At 49.4% G+C, this 17,025-nt stretch overlaps 2 protein-coding genes across 2 annotated transcripts; both read right to left on the bottom strand.

The window, feature by feature from the left end:
• Positions 1-4,736: 4,736 nt before the first annotated feature.
• LOC135392450 (uncharacterized protein K02A2.6-like) lies at positions 4,737-7,890 on the bottom strand. The gene is made up of 4 exons (XM_064623159.1): positions 7,309-7,890; positions 5,829-7,247; positions 4,847-4,906; positions 4,737-4,772 (listed from the first exon to the last, which is right to left on the bottom strand). The coding sequence occupies exons 1-4, from the start codon at positions 7,888-7,890 to the stop codon at positions 4,737-4,739; spliced, it is 2,097 nt and encodes a 698-aa protein (XP_064479229.1).
• An 87-nt stretch (positions 7,891-7,977) lies between these two features.
• LOC135392449 (uncharacterized) lies at positions 7,978-9,042 on the bottom strand. The gene has a single exon (XM_064623158.1). The coding sequence runs from the start codon at positions 9,040-9,042 to the stop codon at positions 7,978-7,980; it is 1,065 nt and encodes a 354-aa protein (XP_064479228.1).
• Between the last annotated feature and the right edge of the window lie 7,983 nt (positions 9,043-17,025).

Here is a 17,025-nt window from a genome sequence, read left to right as displayed (position 1 = left end):
GCAGAATTATTTCGGACAAGTTCGATTGCATTAATTAGTGTGGTTGAGCTAGGATCCCATATGGAGGCAGAGTATCCTAATTTTGAACGCCCAAAAGACTTATAGAGCAATGTTTTTAGGGATTCGGGGGCTGAAGAGAAGTTGCGACGAAGGTAGCCTAACATGGGGTTTGCGTTGTTAATTATGTTCTTTGTGTGAAGTGACCAGGATAGAGTTGAAGTTATATGAAGGCCACGGTACTTGTATGAAGAAACATTTTCAAGAGTAATATCATTAAGATAGTAAGTGGAAGGAAGGAAGTAACATATTTGTGCGAGATATGCGCCAGACTTTACATTTATTAATATTTTATGCCATTAACAAAGTGTCACACGATTCGGAGATAGCAGTTAAATCTTGTTGCAACAAAGAAATATCGTTAGGATTAGTAATTTGACGGAAAATTACACAATCATCCGCGAATAAAAGAATGTTACAGGAAACACAGTTAGGTTGGCCGTTGATATAGATTAAAAACAAAGGACGGAACCTTGAGGATCACCTGAGTGGACTGGGCTAGGCGTGGAGTCATAGCCGTTAGCTGTGACGTAGTGTGAACGGTTAGACAGGTAGTAATGCAACCAAGAGAGAAGATTATGGTCAAAATTTAGTTTACTTAGTTTAAGTAATAGAAGTTTATGACATACTTTGTCAAAGGCGTTAGAGAAATCGAGAAATATACAGTCAGCAGAAGAGTTACGATCCAAAATTAGGTGAAGTTTATGAGTGAAAGAAAGAAGTTGTGTTTCACAGGAAAATTTTTTGCGAAACCCATGTTGAGCGTGAGAAAAAAACGAGCTTGTTTCAAGAAAAGACGCTAAATGCGAGAATAAAACGTGTTCTAACAATTTGCAGGGGATGCTGGTGAGGGAAATAGGACGATAATGAGATGGCGAAGATTTACTCCCGGGTTTGTGTATTGGAACCGCCTTCCCGACTTTCCAATCATGAGGAATTCTATGAGTGTTGAGTGACTGCTGGAACAGTTTGGAGAGTATAATATTTAATAATTGGGCGTTTATGTCGCGAGACAACTGAGATCATGAGCGACGCCACAGCGGTCGGTCTATGGATTGCTTTTGCCCACATGAGGGTTCTTTAACGTGCGATGAAAGCTCATAACACGGCGTGTCTAAGCAACTTGTACCCTGCCACCAAGTTGCCATAGCTTTGTAGTTTTTGTAGTTTAGTTAGTTAGTTTATAGTTTTTGTCATGAACCATAGTTTTAAACATATCCCAATTGCTCTCAATTGATCCGTTGTCAAACCCGTCAAGAAAGAAATCAAGGAAGGATGACAGTTCGTTATTGATTGCGTTGAAGTCACCTTTGCTATAGTTACGAATTTGTTTCCGAATTTTTAGTGTATTATTTATGGGCACACAAATGTCAAAGGAAATAGCTAAGTGGTCACTTATCCAGGGCAAGTAAGCTAAGGGAGAGGTGAGGTCAGGACGCGAGGTCAAAACGAGATCTAATATGTTAGTTTTGTGTTAGTGTTGGCTTGAGGTATAACAACAGCAACAACAAATACACTGATGATGATGAATGAATGGTGATGTATGAAAACAGAGATGCAAACGTACAAAAACATTACTGATGCGATCGCGTCTCTTATAATCATTGTTTATGTTTATTATACAGGGTATTTTGCTTTTGCAGTTGAGCTCTATGGGCAGGCGGACGTCCTTTGGAAGAGAGTATGTAACTACAAGATGAATAATTACCTGAAATCCATTAGTTAACTTTTTAATTAAGGAGCTTCGGGCAAAAGCGTGGTAGCAGATTGAGAAACTATCTTCGTTGAACGCCATTTCACGTTTAAAAAATGCTGAAACACGCACGTGCGTTAAAGCATCCATCCCCGATTTGTGATACGTAAATCAGTCGAAACCGAAAAAGCGCGCCTGAGGAGCGCATCACCCACGCCGACGGAGGCTTATCTGGGCTAGAGTCACTAAATAAGCTTGGCTTCAGAGTATCGACACCGAGGGCCAAGGGAGAGCAGAAGCGACATCTTGTTTCCGCACCACACCGGTATCATCCCCATTTGCGGATCAAAGATGGCTAACATAATGCTCCCCATGGGACAGAAAAGCCTGTATGATTGTTGCGCGATAATCCATGTATTGTCAACCAGAGCGTCCAGAGGATGTCACGATGAGCTCAAGGCCGTCAGCTGCTACGAGGGTGGTTCCATAAGTTTCCGGCCCGACCAACTTTTAATAGTCATAGAGACGAAACAAGTGTATCACTGTTCGACATAGTCACCCTTAACTTCGATGCACTTTTGACACCTTTCAACCAGCATTCTTATACCCTTGAAAAAATAGTCCGAAGTTTTGTCCGCAAAATGCTTGAAAACTGCCTGTTGCACGTCACTATCGTTTTGAAATCTCCGTCCTCTGAGATCCCTCTTCAAGTTTGAGAACAGGAAGTAGTCACTCGGTGCCAAGTCTGGACTGTAGGGTGGGTGGTGGATTTCTTCGAAGCCGCACTCCTTCAGAGCTGCCTTGGCAACAGAAGCCGTGTGGACAGGGGCATTGTCCTGGAGCAACCGGACACCTCGACTCAATTTGCCGCGCCTCTTTTCCTTGATAGCGTCTCGCAGTCGGTGCAGGAGTGAAGCATTATAAGTCGCATTCACTGTGGTGTTCATCTCTTTGAAGTCCATGAGGAGGATCCCCTGACAATCCCAAAATATTGTTGCCATGATCTGTGTGGATTGTGTGACCTTGGCTTTTCTTGGGGGTGCTTCTCCTGGTTTGCGCCGTTCCATCGACTCCTCTTTCGAAAGGGGATCATAGTAGAGCACCATAGTCTCATCCTCTGTGACAATTGACTTCAATGTTTCTTCTTCGTTCTCTTGACAGAGCTCCAAAAACTCTTTGGCACAGACGACGCGCTGTTGCTTTTGAACTGACGAGAGAAGTCGTGGCACCCATCTCGCACTGACCTTTTTCATGTGAAGGCCCTCGCCGATGATGCGAAAAACGGTTGTTTTGGAAAGCCCCAGCCTTTCTGAGATTTCCTTCACCTTCAGACGCCTGTCGCTCAGCACTTCCTCCTCCACAAGAGACAAATTTTCTTGTGTCACCACTTCCACTGGACGACCATCGCGTGGATCATCTCAATGGACTCTCGCCCCAGTCGAAACTGCTTAGCCCAGTCTTTTACCGTTGTGTACGACGACCGTTGTGTACGACGGAGAGGCTTCCATGTACACGTTCTCCAGTCGCGCTTTAATTTCTTAAGGCGAAAGTCCCTCTTTTTTCAAGAATTTTATCACAGCGCGGTACTCGAGTTTTTCCATTTTAACTGAAGAGTGCACCCTGGCTGTTTGAAATGCCGCACTCCAACCGACAAAAGCATGGAGAGGGTTGAGGATGGTGCTCCAGCCCTCCAACAGATTGCGCCACGCGTCCTTAATCGCATTTTCAAATTCGCGCGCATTTTCTACCTCGGCCCGGAAACTTATGGAACCACCCTCGTACTTGCAAACGGAAGGAACATTTCACCCGCGCACGATAGATGGCGTTATGCGCTATGGTGCGCAGTGCGCCTGCGCGTGGGTAGCGCGGCGCGGCGCGGAACAAGATGGCGCATGCTCGCTCTTGGAACTCAGTGTCGATACTCTGAAGCGTAGCCTATTTAGTGGCTCTAATTTGGGCCAGAAAGCGGTTTATCTGGCCAGCTGAGCGACCCCTACTCCAATCATCTCCATTGCTTCAAAACATGTGGCCCACTGACGTGAAATGAGCACTGTATTCCCGCGGTCGCGCCGGTTTCGGCTCATTTGCATATGAAAATCGGTGGATGAACACGTGCGTGTTTCAGGAACTAGGATAGTCTCTCAGTCTGCCATCTCGCGTTTGCCCGAAATCCCCTAATTAAAAAGTTAATTCCCAGTCAACACACTATTGTAAATTCGTCGTAGAAAAAACGTTGGATATCAACAAAATGAATGTTGAATCGACGATGAAAGCGAACGTGAAATCACGATGTCAAATGTCCGCTCGAAAACACTTTAGTTTAACGAGTGCCGAGCAACGTAAATTTAACGTATATGAAATGCAGTTTATATGTATTATAATACAACGTACCAGACTGTACGCCATGAGAGCATAAAATGAACAGCGCTTTACAATGTTTCTCTAACGCTGTCTTGTCGACAAACATTACACGTTCAATGTAATTTTACATTTATTCTAGTACGTCCCCTTAACCTCTGAATGTCCCTTTAGACATCCCAAGTCTGGTATAAAAACAATTTCGCAGGAAAGTAGGGAATAGAATCACTTTATTACTCAAAGCGCATATGATATAGGTGTTGACTTGAATTTGCTATAGCCCTCGTGCTTATCTTCTGCACTATAGGCTTGTGGTTGTGCTCGGTCCCCTGCTTATGACGTTGCGTCTGTAAAAAATCGTGAAGTGCCAACAGATGAGCTGCTCATGCCTGTGTCAAGACCACTTTGTGGTTATTTATGTTTCCAAACCACACAGCGTCCGTTTATAAAGATCACGATCACAATATCGCCACCTTATGTAAATAAGAAGGATCGTCGATGTTACTCACCAGTAGAATTAGCTCGTGTCCTGCCGCGGCTAGCGACGCAACTGTAGCCTCAGGTCCCTTGTTGACTTATGAACGGCTACCGATTTCATTGTTCCTTCGTGTTTTCCAATCTCTGAAATTCAACGGCCAAATAGAAGTTCCGCCATCGAAGCACACTGAGAAAAACGACACAGACATGATACAGACATATCAACGTTAAATAATTTTCCTATTTACGTAGCATTCTTACCTGCAGCGCATTTGACGGTAAATGATTCAAAGCAAGCCCCAAAGAGACACTTTCCGAGTCCTAAAAGAACATGTAAGATGAAAACTACAGTGAATCGACCAGAAATGAAAAGTACGACACGCACGCTAATGTGCCTACCAGCATAGCCAGGAGCGTTTTCATTTTCATGAGCTCTGTGGGCTGAATCGGTTGGAAGAACAATACAGTCTCAAACGAATGCTAATAAACAATGACATCACTACATGTATAGACTGTGGCCGCATGTTGTGCATCCGAGCTGTTCGCGCTGGAAATTACCGCACTCCTCCAAGACATCGAGACGCCGTCATGTTCCTCAACTCCATCCTGCAGTGGCGTCTGGAACAGTTTGAAATTAACCGCTGCAACGGCGCAACGGGCATCACGTGACTCTCTCTTCTGCGCTTGACAAAAAAATACGCCTTATGCGCAGATTCCTCGGTGACAGGCTGCCTTGCGCCAGGCTGGCAGTGGTCCGGTGGTGTGTGGGGGTCTCAGACGGGAGGGGGGAAGAGTTAAGAAGATAGCAGGCCAAAAAATTCGGCCGACCACTCTCATCTCATACAAAGAAGAAGAAGATGGGATGAAGGCGTATGGCGGAGAAAAGGGGGCTCAAACGCCCAGACGTATTCGTTGAAATGAATGGAATTTGATTATAGATAGGGTTTTCAAGGTGCTCTGAATTTTATAAACTACCCGTGTTTGGAGCACTTACTGGTTTTCCACCAGCTATAGGTGTCCTATGTATGGAGTTACTACCATATAAATATTTTCTTTGTACAATCTTTTGCAATGTTAACAGTAGCAGAATCACGCAAAAGCAACGTTGGTAAAACGCTGTAGAACGGCCTCCGCGGCAGATCCACATTCTTTGAGCCTGCTTTTTGCTAAGGGCATGAGGCAAAATTTTCGCAAAAGCAACGTTGTGCATTCGACGTCTGTTTTTGTCCGACGTCGAATGTACAACAGCGAAGATGTCACTCAGTGCTTCCATAGTAGCAGCAGATTTGGCCGACGTCATAAGCTTCACCTCGGGCCACTTCCTGTAAGCGTCGACTACCACGAGATAGCTTTTCCCGTTGAAGTCCGCGAAATCGGCGTGTATCCAGTACCACGGCTCCGTTGGAACTTCCCACTGATGATGCAGAGGGACTGGTACCTGATGATCTGCTGAAGCGGCACACGCTCCACATGAGCGACAAGCCAGTTCAATAACCTTGTCCATTCCCGGCCACCATACATATGATCGCGCCAACATCTTCATTTTGGTCTGGCCGATATGCCCATTATGTAGGAGGCTCAAAACAACGTCGCGCTGCTGGGAAGGTATGACAGCACGCATACCCCATACGACGCATTCGTTTTCCGTTGTTAGTTCCGATTTCCTTGCGTGAAATTCTTGTAACTCTGGATCTCTTGGATCTCTTTCGTGAGAAGGCCAGCCTTCCATGACGTATCTGTACACTCGGGAAAGCACACGGTCAGTTGCAGTGGCCTTGGCGATTTCTGACGCCTTCAGAGGAACTTTCTCTATAGCGATAGAGAGGACGGCAGAGACCTCCGAAGACCCAATTCCCCCGACGAAGGTGTCGTCCGATATGGCCGCGTCGAAGTCGGGATCTGGTCCAACTGGGAGTCTGGAAAGACCGTCTGCATTCCCAAATTGAGCTGTTGGCTTGTATAGAATATCGAAGGAGTGACTAAGAAGAGTCAGAGCCCAACGCTGCATTCTGTTTGCTGCTGTGACTGGTATTCCCTTCTTTGATCCGAAAATGGCTGCTAACGACTTATGGTCGGTGAATAATACAAACTTTCTCCCCCAGAGATATTGGTGGAACTTCTTGACAACGAATATTATAGCCAACGCCTCCTTCTCAATCTGAGCGTACTTCTGTTGGGCAGGAGTCAAAGTCTTTGAAGCGTGGGCAATGGGTTTATCTTCGCCGTTGATCTTGTGATAGATCACCGCTCCGACCCCAATCGCTGATGCATCAACAGCGAGGTAAATAGTCTGACTCGGGTCGAAGTGAGTCAGAGAACTCATAGAGCCTATCCGATGCTTGATCTTTTCAAAGGCATGGACGCATGGCGGTGACCATTCCCACGCTACATCTTTCCGTAGCAGTCTGTTAAGTGGTGCACAGAGATCGGCGAGTGCTTTGACGTATCTGCCGTAATACTGGACGAGACCAAGGAAGGCTCGAAGCTCTCCGACGTTCGACGGTTCTGGCATTCCCAGGAGAGCTGACACTTTCTTGGGTGATGGCTTGAAACCCTTTGCCGAAACCACTTGACTGAGGTATTCCACTTCGGGTTTTAAAAAATTCGTACTTTTGTTGCTTGAGTCGGAATCCATATTCTCGAAGTCTTTGCAGTACCGCCTCTAGATGAGCGAGATGTTCAGCATCCGTGTTTCCGGTGACAATGATATCATAACACGTTACTCCATCCAAACCAGCGGTAACCTGTTCCATTGTCCTCTGGAAGATTGCAGGAGCTGAGGAAATCCCAAAAGGCATCCTGTTGAAACGGAACAGACCCTTATGGGTATTTACTACCAGTACTTCCTTGGCTTGTTCATCGAGTTCCAACTGCAAGTATGCTTCTGACAGGTCCAGTTTCGAGAAGTGCTTTCCACCGTTCAGCTTTGCAAATAATTCTTCCGGGCGGGGCAGGGGGTACTGCGCGACGTCAAGCTGAGGGTTCACAGTGACGCTGAAGTCGCCGCAGATACGAACTGCTCCGTTCGGTTTTGGTACTACCACAATCGGTGTAGCCGAATGAGAAACCTCAATTCGTGTCAAGACTCCATTATTGACTTGTCTCTCGAGATCTTTTTCGACGGCCTCACGAAGCGCAAACGGAATAGGCCTTGCCTTACAAAATTTGGGCTTTGCTTCAGCCTGGAACTGCAGCTGCACTTTGACTTTCGAGCAACGTACTAACCCTTCCTCAAAAAGGTCTTCGTAGTCGTGAAGAATGTGTGACAAATCTCGAGGGGGCGTTTGAATTTGCCCAACAAACATAGCATTGAGGTCAGGCCTTAGTCTTCGGGTCCATTCTCTGCCAAGTAAATAAACGTGATTCTATCCGGTGAAAAGTGCCCGAAGTCCTTATGTTTCGCCGGCAACAGTTACGTTGACCAAACGTTGGCCGTTTAACGGTATCCTGTGGTCGGTGAGGACCTTGAGTTTCTGAGGAGCTGGATCCAATTTAGGCTTTCCCAGCTTGAGCCAAACATCTTCACCCAAGATAGTGTAATAGGAGCCAGTGTCCTCTTGTACTTGAATCGGTATTCCGTCGATGATACACGTTAAAGCCTCCTGCTCGTGTCCAACAGCCAAGACACTCTTAATTGTTTTCACAGAGCGGCGGGAAGAAACTGTTCGAGCAGTCTGTCTCTTCTTCGTTGGACACATGCGTTCGATATGACCCATTCGGTTACAAGCCCTGCACCGCTCTTTGTTGAAACGAGAGGACGCTTCTGAATGGTTAGTGTTACCGCAGCGGAAACACCTTTCTTGCGGTCGGTCGCCGCCACTTCGCACTTTGCTGACGGTGCTTAAGGTAGATGAAGCTGACGTCTTCCCATCCAACTGACGAGATTCCTGTTCGGCCCTCAGACAACTTTCAGAAATATTCAACGCTTTGTTGATGTCGAGGTCAGTTTCCTGGACTAAGCGTGCTCTAATACGTTGGTCCCGCAGACCAACAATGAATGCAGTGAGTAAAAAACAGGCCCGTGGGTCAGATTCCTTTTCATACTGACAAAATGATATGATTGACCTAAGCCTTGCAAGGAATGTCGTCGGTGTCTCGTGCTCCTCCTGGTGCGCGGAGAACAACTTCGCACGTTCGAATTCCTTTAAGCGCTTCGGGGGAAAATGAGCGTCTAACTTCTTCAGGAGGTCGACGAAAGGCACCTCGGTGATCTTGTTGGGTTGGACTAACGAGTACAATATCTTGAAAGTCCCCTGCCCCAAAAGCGCAATCAGGGTGTTCCTTTTGTCGACATCTGATACAATTCCGGAAACGTCGAGGCACGCTTGAAGACGGATCTGATACAATCCCCAGTCTTCATTCTCGGGATCGAATGGTCCCGGGCCGATGAACCTTGACGCCGTTGTCGGAGCAGAGTCCAACTGCGGAGAAGTTCCTGGAGTCGTCGGGGGTGCCATCCCAAGGATGATGTCCTCTAGGAGTCGATGTGGTATTCGCTCGTCGCCAGTGTAAGGGAGTCCCAGAAAACAAAAGGTTTAATCAACCGAAGTATTGACATGCATGGTTCCCAGAACGACTTCAGTTTTCGAATGACGGCATTCGGGCTAATCCGCTGTCACGTGCCCTAGCACAGCTGCTTCCCTTACACCTATAGCTGATGGAAAACCAGTAAGTGCTCACCCAGTAATCCAGGCACGGGTACACGGGTAGTCCGTACGGAAGACAGACAGTTCATTGAAAGCCAGATAAAGAAGCTCTTGAACCAAGGCATCATACTCCCGCCTCGGGACCATGGGCCTTTGCCGTCGTCGTAGTGTCACGTGGGGACAAAAAACGGCTTTGCGTGAATTACGCGCCGTTAAACGAACGTACGATCTCTGTCGTGCACCCTTTGCCCATCATTGAAGACATTATCCAAGACGTTGCAAATTGCGCATATTTCGCAACAGTGGACTTGAAATGTGCATATTGGCAAGTCAGCCTTCGCCCTCGGGACCACGAAAAGACAGCATTTGTTACTCATTATGGCACATACATATGGACACGAATGCCATTTAATTTGAAGAATGCGCCATCCACTTTCCAGCGCATCATGCAAAAAGTTTTCCACGATGTTGCGTCTCGCCCGGACAAATCCGGTACCCGTGTATACCTCGATGATGTCCTCATCTATGCTGTCTTTTGCCACATTTGCCAGCCTTCTCCAAGAAGGCCTCTCCAGGACAGTGTACTAAAAGTCTCTCTGGACAAGTGCCGCATTGGTCTACAGTCCATTAAGTTTCTTGGCTTCGTCATATCAAGCGAAGGTCATCGTCCAGACCCCGACAAAGCCTCTGCTATGAGTCGTATCCCAACTCCTCGCACTCAGAATCAAGTTCTCTCGTGGTTTCAAACTACCAGTTTCTACCGTCGCTTCACCAAGGACTTCGCTAAAATTGCAGCCCCCCTGCAGGCCCTTATTAAGTCCAAGATATTTTACTGGAGCCTCGAGTGTGAAGAGGCATTCCAAACAATACGCAGGGCCCTCACGGAGCCCATTTTAACGCCAACGCCCCTGCAACAGTTACACGGATGCATCAGGCTCTGCGATAGGTGGAGTGCTTTCGCAGGTACACCACAACAAAGAAGTTGTTATCAGCTATGCCAGCCGCGCCCTCACGCCAGACGAGTGCAAACTACACAGCAACGTGTGTCACCTTGGCAGGATGCCAACGTCTGACGTCCCTTTCTCAAGCACTGCCATTGACCATGTCACCATGCCGCCCAGCTCGTCTGCTAGGTACATTTTAAACGTCATTGACTTTGCAGCTCGCTTCATTGCACAAGCTGCAGTTCTCTCCACTTCAGCATCAGACGTTATTGAGCACTTGCACCACGTATTTTATACCTATGGTACCCCAGACCACTGCCTCTCTGACCACGGCTCCGCCTTTGAGTCGACAGAATTCAATCCCCAAGAAACCTCACGAAGCTGCCTGCGCTATCAACACCTCAGTGAACTCAAGCACGAGCTTCACTCCATTTCAACTGTTGTTGGATATGTGCCTAAGATACCTCTGCAGCTCTATCGCCCCATTAAGTAATCGGACTTTGCTGAACGCATGCTGGATGTTGCGACGCAACGGTCCGAAGCAGCCGCTAATTCCGTCTGTATTGGCATCGGAGCGGAAGACCAGCCACACAGACTGGCTCCCTCTAACGTTTCACACGGACTAAACTAAGGCTACGTAGATGCCAACTCTAGAGCAATATGATCTCTAGATTAATATGTGTGCTGGACGTCACCATGCAACGAACGAAGACTCGCCGAAAGCTGCGAACGTGACAACGGCACACTGTACTTGGCCACCTAAAAGTGAAGCACATACGTACCTCCATCATCTTCAAAGAGGACCGAAGATGTCTGCCACCGTCTTGCAAAGTGCACAGCTCCCAGCACAGCTCTCTCTCTACGAAGAGCGCGACGAACCCCTGCTCGAACAAGATTTAGCACTTCTGCTACAGCACGGATGCGGCCACCCTGTGCTGCAATGCAGCGAGAAATCCACACCTGGTAGTTAATCTCAACTGCCAGAAGGAGGAACTGTTTCCTATCGCGATGCGGGACAACACAGGACTTCAACTTTGTGCCATAGAGTATCGGGCACAAGGCACTGATGAAACGCGTGTTCCGCAGTTTCGTGACAAGCACAGAATGGACAGAAAGGAGTGGTGACTCCGTACCGAGCGAGACGGTCCCGAAGCGGTCCGAAGCAGCCCAGGCTTCACGGCAAGAAATCTATGACCGCAGCTACCAGGTCGCCAACTACCCATATGCCACATGAAAAACTGTCACTTCGTTTTAACGGTGTGTACCGTTGGTGGAACAGCTGACCTCAGGAACCTTCAAAGCTCTCTTCGTGTGTCAAGTTATGGGCCACGACTCTTGAACCTGCCACGAACGGTGCATGCGTCACAGATCAAGGCATACAACCCCCCAGTCTCGCCAGTCGCCATTCCAGAGCCCAACCACGACACACAGCCTGCCGATCGTGGAGACACTCAGGCTTCTTCATTGTCTTCTCATTCGAGCAGCGAGCACCGCCCTCAACGTTCCAGGAGATGCCCATCTCATCTTCAGGACTAGGAACTTTATTAGTCTTTCGTGCAGCATTTTTCACTTTGCGTCTCGACTTGGAGCACCTGAGGAAGATGTGCTCTGTGTCGCCGTCGGCATCGCACTCACCGCACTTTGGAGATGGTGACTTGGCCAGTTTGTAGAGCAACCGACCGCTGTACGGGCCATACCGGACGCTGTACATTCAGCCGGAGCCTATGCAGGAGACACGCTGCTTGTCGAGGAAACGAGCGAGGCACCTGTGGAAGCGTAGCTCGGGGTCGACCCTGTACAACAGCGAAGATCGAGCAGATCCCGTCACCCAGGAAGAGTTGCACATTTGTTGTCTCAGTTCATGTACCATCCTCTTTGCATCCTGTATGGTGAAATAAATGGCCCTTGTTTGTACGTGACCGTGTTGAAGTGCTAGTCGCGAAGCAGCATCCGCAGCCTCGTTACCGGCTATGCCGTAGTGACTAGAGTCACTAAATAGGGAGCAGAGTAGCGACACTGAGCCACGCCGACGAGCCGACGAGCGAGACCGCCATTTTGAGTCAGGCGCAGCTGCGTCGCCTAGCAATGCGACGCCAACTTCCCCTCCTCCGGTAGAGAACAACGCACAGTCGAGCCAGCTCGCACCCCAGGAAACCGGTTTTGGATGGAGGTGACTCAACATGGACGGCGAGTTCTTGGAAGGAGAAACCACGCGACACCACCGGCCCAGTCGCGGACACCGAACGGCGACTTCGGCGCGGAAGAGGAATACGATACTCTGTACCCGTATTTAGTGACTCTAGCAGTGACCAGGAATACACTGTAATATGATATCATGTGCCTGTAAGGCTGCTGCGTCGTACAGGTGCAGCACATCGTGAACAATAACAATTAGGGACAGAAAACCTGTGTGTATTGTCATCAAGCAGGACAGTGGCGGTAGCCCCCTTCGGACAGACAATAACTTCACGTTACACCTGTATTGGCATCGGAGCGGAGGACCATGCCACACAGACTGGTTCCCTCTAACGTTTCACACGGACTAGACTAGGACTACGTAGATGCCAACTTTAGAGCAATATGATCTCTAGATTAATATGTGTGCTGGACGTGACCACGCAACGATCGAAGACTCGCGTGTATTGTCATCAAGCAGGACAGCTACCTATGGAGGTAGGCTCCTTTACACAAACACACGCGATCGAAGACTCGCGGAAAGTTGCGAACGTGACAACGGTACAACCATGTAATAGTGAAGCATATACGTACCTCTATAATGGTGAGCTAGAAGGGCTGGTGCTGAACGGTGGTTTCAAACGGGTCACGCCGACAGGTGGCTACGAATGGCTCGGCTCGCTGCCTCTGAACGCGCGCTCGTGGTCATATTGCCCCATGTGAAAAGAGAACCGCGGAGAACCCGGTGGTTGTGTAAGTGCTCGCCGTTCTCGGCCTCACAGAAGTGGGCAACGTCACGACTGACGCCCTGGGGGAATGTGCGTCGTGGGCCCGACTTCTAAAGGAACTGTGCCGACGTAAAGCGTCTGAGGAAAAGCCACGAACAGCCGGCCCCAGGATTTGAACCCGGGTACCTCCCAGTCTCGACGTGACATGGCCAACACGCTAACCACTGGGCCACACAGGCTGGTGCGGAGAACCCGGGATCGCAGATACTCGATGAGAACCCGGGAGTATCCAGTACGCCGCAAATTCGAGGGAAAGGAAGATGTGCTCGTGTTGGTGCATCACGCTGCGCACGTATCATAAACTTGATAAACTGCTGACACCGAAGCGAGCATGAATTCGCGCAGGGTTCCACCCAGCAGTTGGCAGTAATGTTTTCGTTTTTAATAATGGTGCGGTAGGAACGCCTCAATGTACACGAAGAAAATGTCACTCGACGATTCTCCCGTTTTGGCACGTTGCAAGAAGGTGACGAAATTTTCGCTGCACACTATTTTGAGTTACTTGGGTTACGCTCGGATTTCGTTATGCACCGCGTTCCACGCTGCTTGTAGTGAATGAATGCAGTTTGTGTGCGAAAGGTCAAGGTGTCCGAATGCTTTGCGGAGAATAACTTTCACACATAGCGGCGTCGCACACTGAGATTTAATGCAGTACATCAATTTAAGTGGAAAAGTTAAACATATTGGTATATGCTCTGAAAATCACGTAATTTCTTGTTCCCGCCGAGATTAGCTTTTAGCCGCCACTTGCGAAAATATAGCGATACATATGTTGATACATTCAGAGTGTTTGAAATTGTCGAGGATCTAATACCTAAAAAGGTGTGTAAAAATTTAATCCCCACAATGTGTCTATGTCTACTCGCGTTATTCATACCGTCGTGTCCCAGTCACGAAGAAACCGTAGTGACCCCCTTCCAGGAGACGGAATCCTGTCGTGCTCGTGCCTGAATGCTATTCCTCTTATGTCGTAGAAATAAGGATCTTGAACGCGAGGAAAACAAGCAGAGCTAGGTTGTAAGCGATATAGCCACGGGTCTTTGTGTGCTTTACATAACCAAATGCTTCCTTCAAGTACCCGTACCATACTATCAGGATCGACCCCCCCTCCCTTTACAGCCACCAAAGATTTTGTAATACTCGCGCACTTTGTTTCCTGCCCACGTCTAGAGGGGTTATTATTGCAAGTGTAGCTTAGACGTGTGGCAGCAGCGCTGCCTGCACCACTACTCTAAGACAGGCAACGAAACGCATCGAAACGACAACTTTATTGTTAAGACGAGGAATTCACTAGGCTTGAAAGCTGTCGTGATGACAGCTGTCTGATGATGCTCACGACGCCGCGTCGGGCGTCGCCAAGAGAGAACTGACCCTAATGCCGCGATAAGGCCATCCACCAACGCTATTTGATTTCTTAGTCGGCGCGGTGCAAGGTTCTGCGATTCACGGGAAGGCACGTGACTCGAAGCAGAATAGCTTCTCGGAGCCCCACAAAAATCGTTCCGCAAGGCGCGCAGCGAGTGTCAGCGCATATGAGCCTGATAGCAAGCCAATGATGATAGAACAAGCCAATGAGCATATGACAGCATTGCTGATGATGGGTGAGACAGCGTTTTCGTCTGCGTGGACTTGTGTCAACATAGTCGAGGTCGCTAACTCCCGGGTGAAACTGTTAACAACTTTCTAGCAAGAATGGCATAACTTCAGTGCTTGCAAACGTGCACGTAACGTAAAAAGGAAAGGAATACAAGGGGAAATGTCGTTTTCAAGACATAGGCATGCCACCCTCGTGTAAATAGACGGCGATTGATTTTCATCTGTGACACTTAAGCTGTTGTGGGAAAAATTTATTCATGGGTGGCCTAGGCTCACTTCCAAACGTTTATATACAGGCGAGAGGAGGTGACAGGTGACAGATATCTACAAATGATATGTGGTATGATCAGTGGTATGTACAATGATGCTCACAATAACGTTCACGGCCGGAAGTCGCGGAAGAAAACAAGGCCTCCCCAAGTGTCAAGGTAGGACAGTCCTCCCCACCGTGCACCGAAGCGCTCTTCAGCACTCGACGTCAACTCCTCCTGGAGCACTGCCACAAGGAGCCATCTCGCACGCTGCACAAGGGGCAGAATGGGAACATTGCGAAGATTTCGAGTGACAGCGCGACACCTCGCCGTCCACAGCACCGTGGCTCCGCAGGAGGTCACAAGCATGCGGATACGGCCATCCGCCGAAGGAAGACCGGTCTGAGCGGCACGGAAGTCCACCGGACACTGGACGCGAGTTGCCCTGCGGAGAACCTGCCAGAAGGTTCTCGCAACGTGGCAGTCGTAGAAGACATGGTCGTTAGACTCCGGAAGGCGGCAAAAAGGACACGTGGAAAATGCAACAATACCCCAGCGGCCAAGGCGGTCGCGCGTCGGCAGGACACGCCAAGCAAAATTCCACTGCGTGTCTTGGAGTGCGCCGGGGAGCCAGGATGGCACGAAGGTCGACCAGCGGATTGCCGCGGCGTGAGATGCACGGCGGGAAGACTGGGAAGTCCTTGTTGCACAGGACATGTGTGTAGCAAATATCAACGGTGGCGACGATGCAGGGTCGATGGCAGGCACGTAGCTGCACACTTGCAGAAAGAAACGGACGACTGCGGCGTGGAACCGACTGGGAGCCTCTGCACTGGGGCTGCTGTTCAAGGGGCTGTCGGGGGCGAGATGACGTCGGAGAGAGCCAAGCCAATACTGTGAGAGCGCTTTTGCACGGGTAAGCTCTGAACACAGAATCCGCATCGTCGTACGCAAAGCGAAGGAGCGACAGGCAATGGCGATGTCGGGCAGCCCCCACCCACCCTTGCTGGGAGGCAATCGTAGCATTTCCTGGGAGAGCAAGCCGTTTCCCGCTTCCAGAAGAAACCCAGCACCGCCGTATTAATCCTGACCGCCACTGACTGAGGGGGCAGAAGAACGTGGGCGAGGAACCAGAGATGAGCTAGGAACACACATCGTATGAGATACGCTCTCTCCTGATACAAGAAGCTGTACTGCTGCGCGCGGTGACATGCATCCTCAATTCGCTGCACAGCGTTCGACCAGTTGAGGGGGCTCGGGCCGGCTTGGTCGAAGAAAACTCCAAGCACTCGCAGGCTTGAGCACCGCCGTAACGGCAGACCTGCTGGGACGGGAAAGGAGCCAAGAGGGAGTATCTTAGATTTTTCCAAGTTGAGTCTGCCTCCGGACACCACAGCATAATCATCATAAATACGAAGTGCAGACGACAGGGAATGTGGGTCACTGATGAAGAGGGTAACGTCGTCAACGTAGGCGGAGACTTTCCAGGTGCCGGAGCCCGGGAGGGGAAGACCAACCACGTAGCGGGACGCCTCGACACTCTGCAGGAACGGGTCCAAAGCCAGGGCGTAAAGAGCAGTGGACAATGGGCACCCTGCCGCACGCCGCGGAGCACCGGGAAGCTGGCAGCCGTCACGCCAGCAACGCTCATTATGCTGCGGTGGTTCTGGTATGACAAGCGAATCCCAGAAACACAGGTCTCTGGGAAGCCATACGCACACAGAAGTTCGAACAGGTATCCGTGGAGTACTCTGTCGAAAGCTTTCGCCTGATCCAACGACACCAGGCATCCTGATGCTGCCCTCCGTTGGGTATATTGCAGGAGGTCCCGAATCCCACTTAGGTTATCGTACAAAGTACAACCAGGCACGCCACACGTCTGACTTGGGTGCAGGAGCAGCGGGAGCGCGCCGCTCACCTGGAGCGCGATAGCTGCTGTCACAAGTTTATAGTCACTGTTGAGGAGTGTAATGGGGCGCCAAGATTCCGGGTTAGACAGACGGCCCCCAGAAGTATGATGGTCCCCAAGCCGAAGGAAGA

This window comes from Ornithodoros turicata, chromosome 4 (assembly GCF_037126465.1).
Source record: "Ornithodoros turicata isolate Travis chromosome 4, ASM3712646v1, whole genome shotgun sequence".
NCBI classification, from domain to species: domain Eukaryota; kingdom Metazoa; phylum Arthropoda; class Arachnida; order Ixodida; family Argasidae; genus Ornithodoros; species Ornithodoros turicata.
The sequence above is the reverse complement of the archived record's forward strand: the minus strand, read 5'-3'. Positions and strand labels throughout refer to the sequence as shown.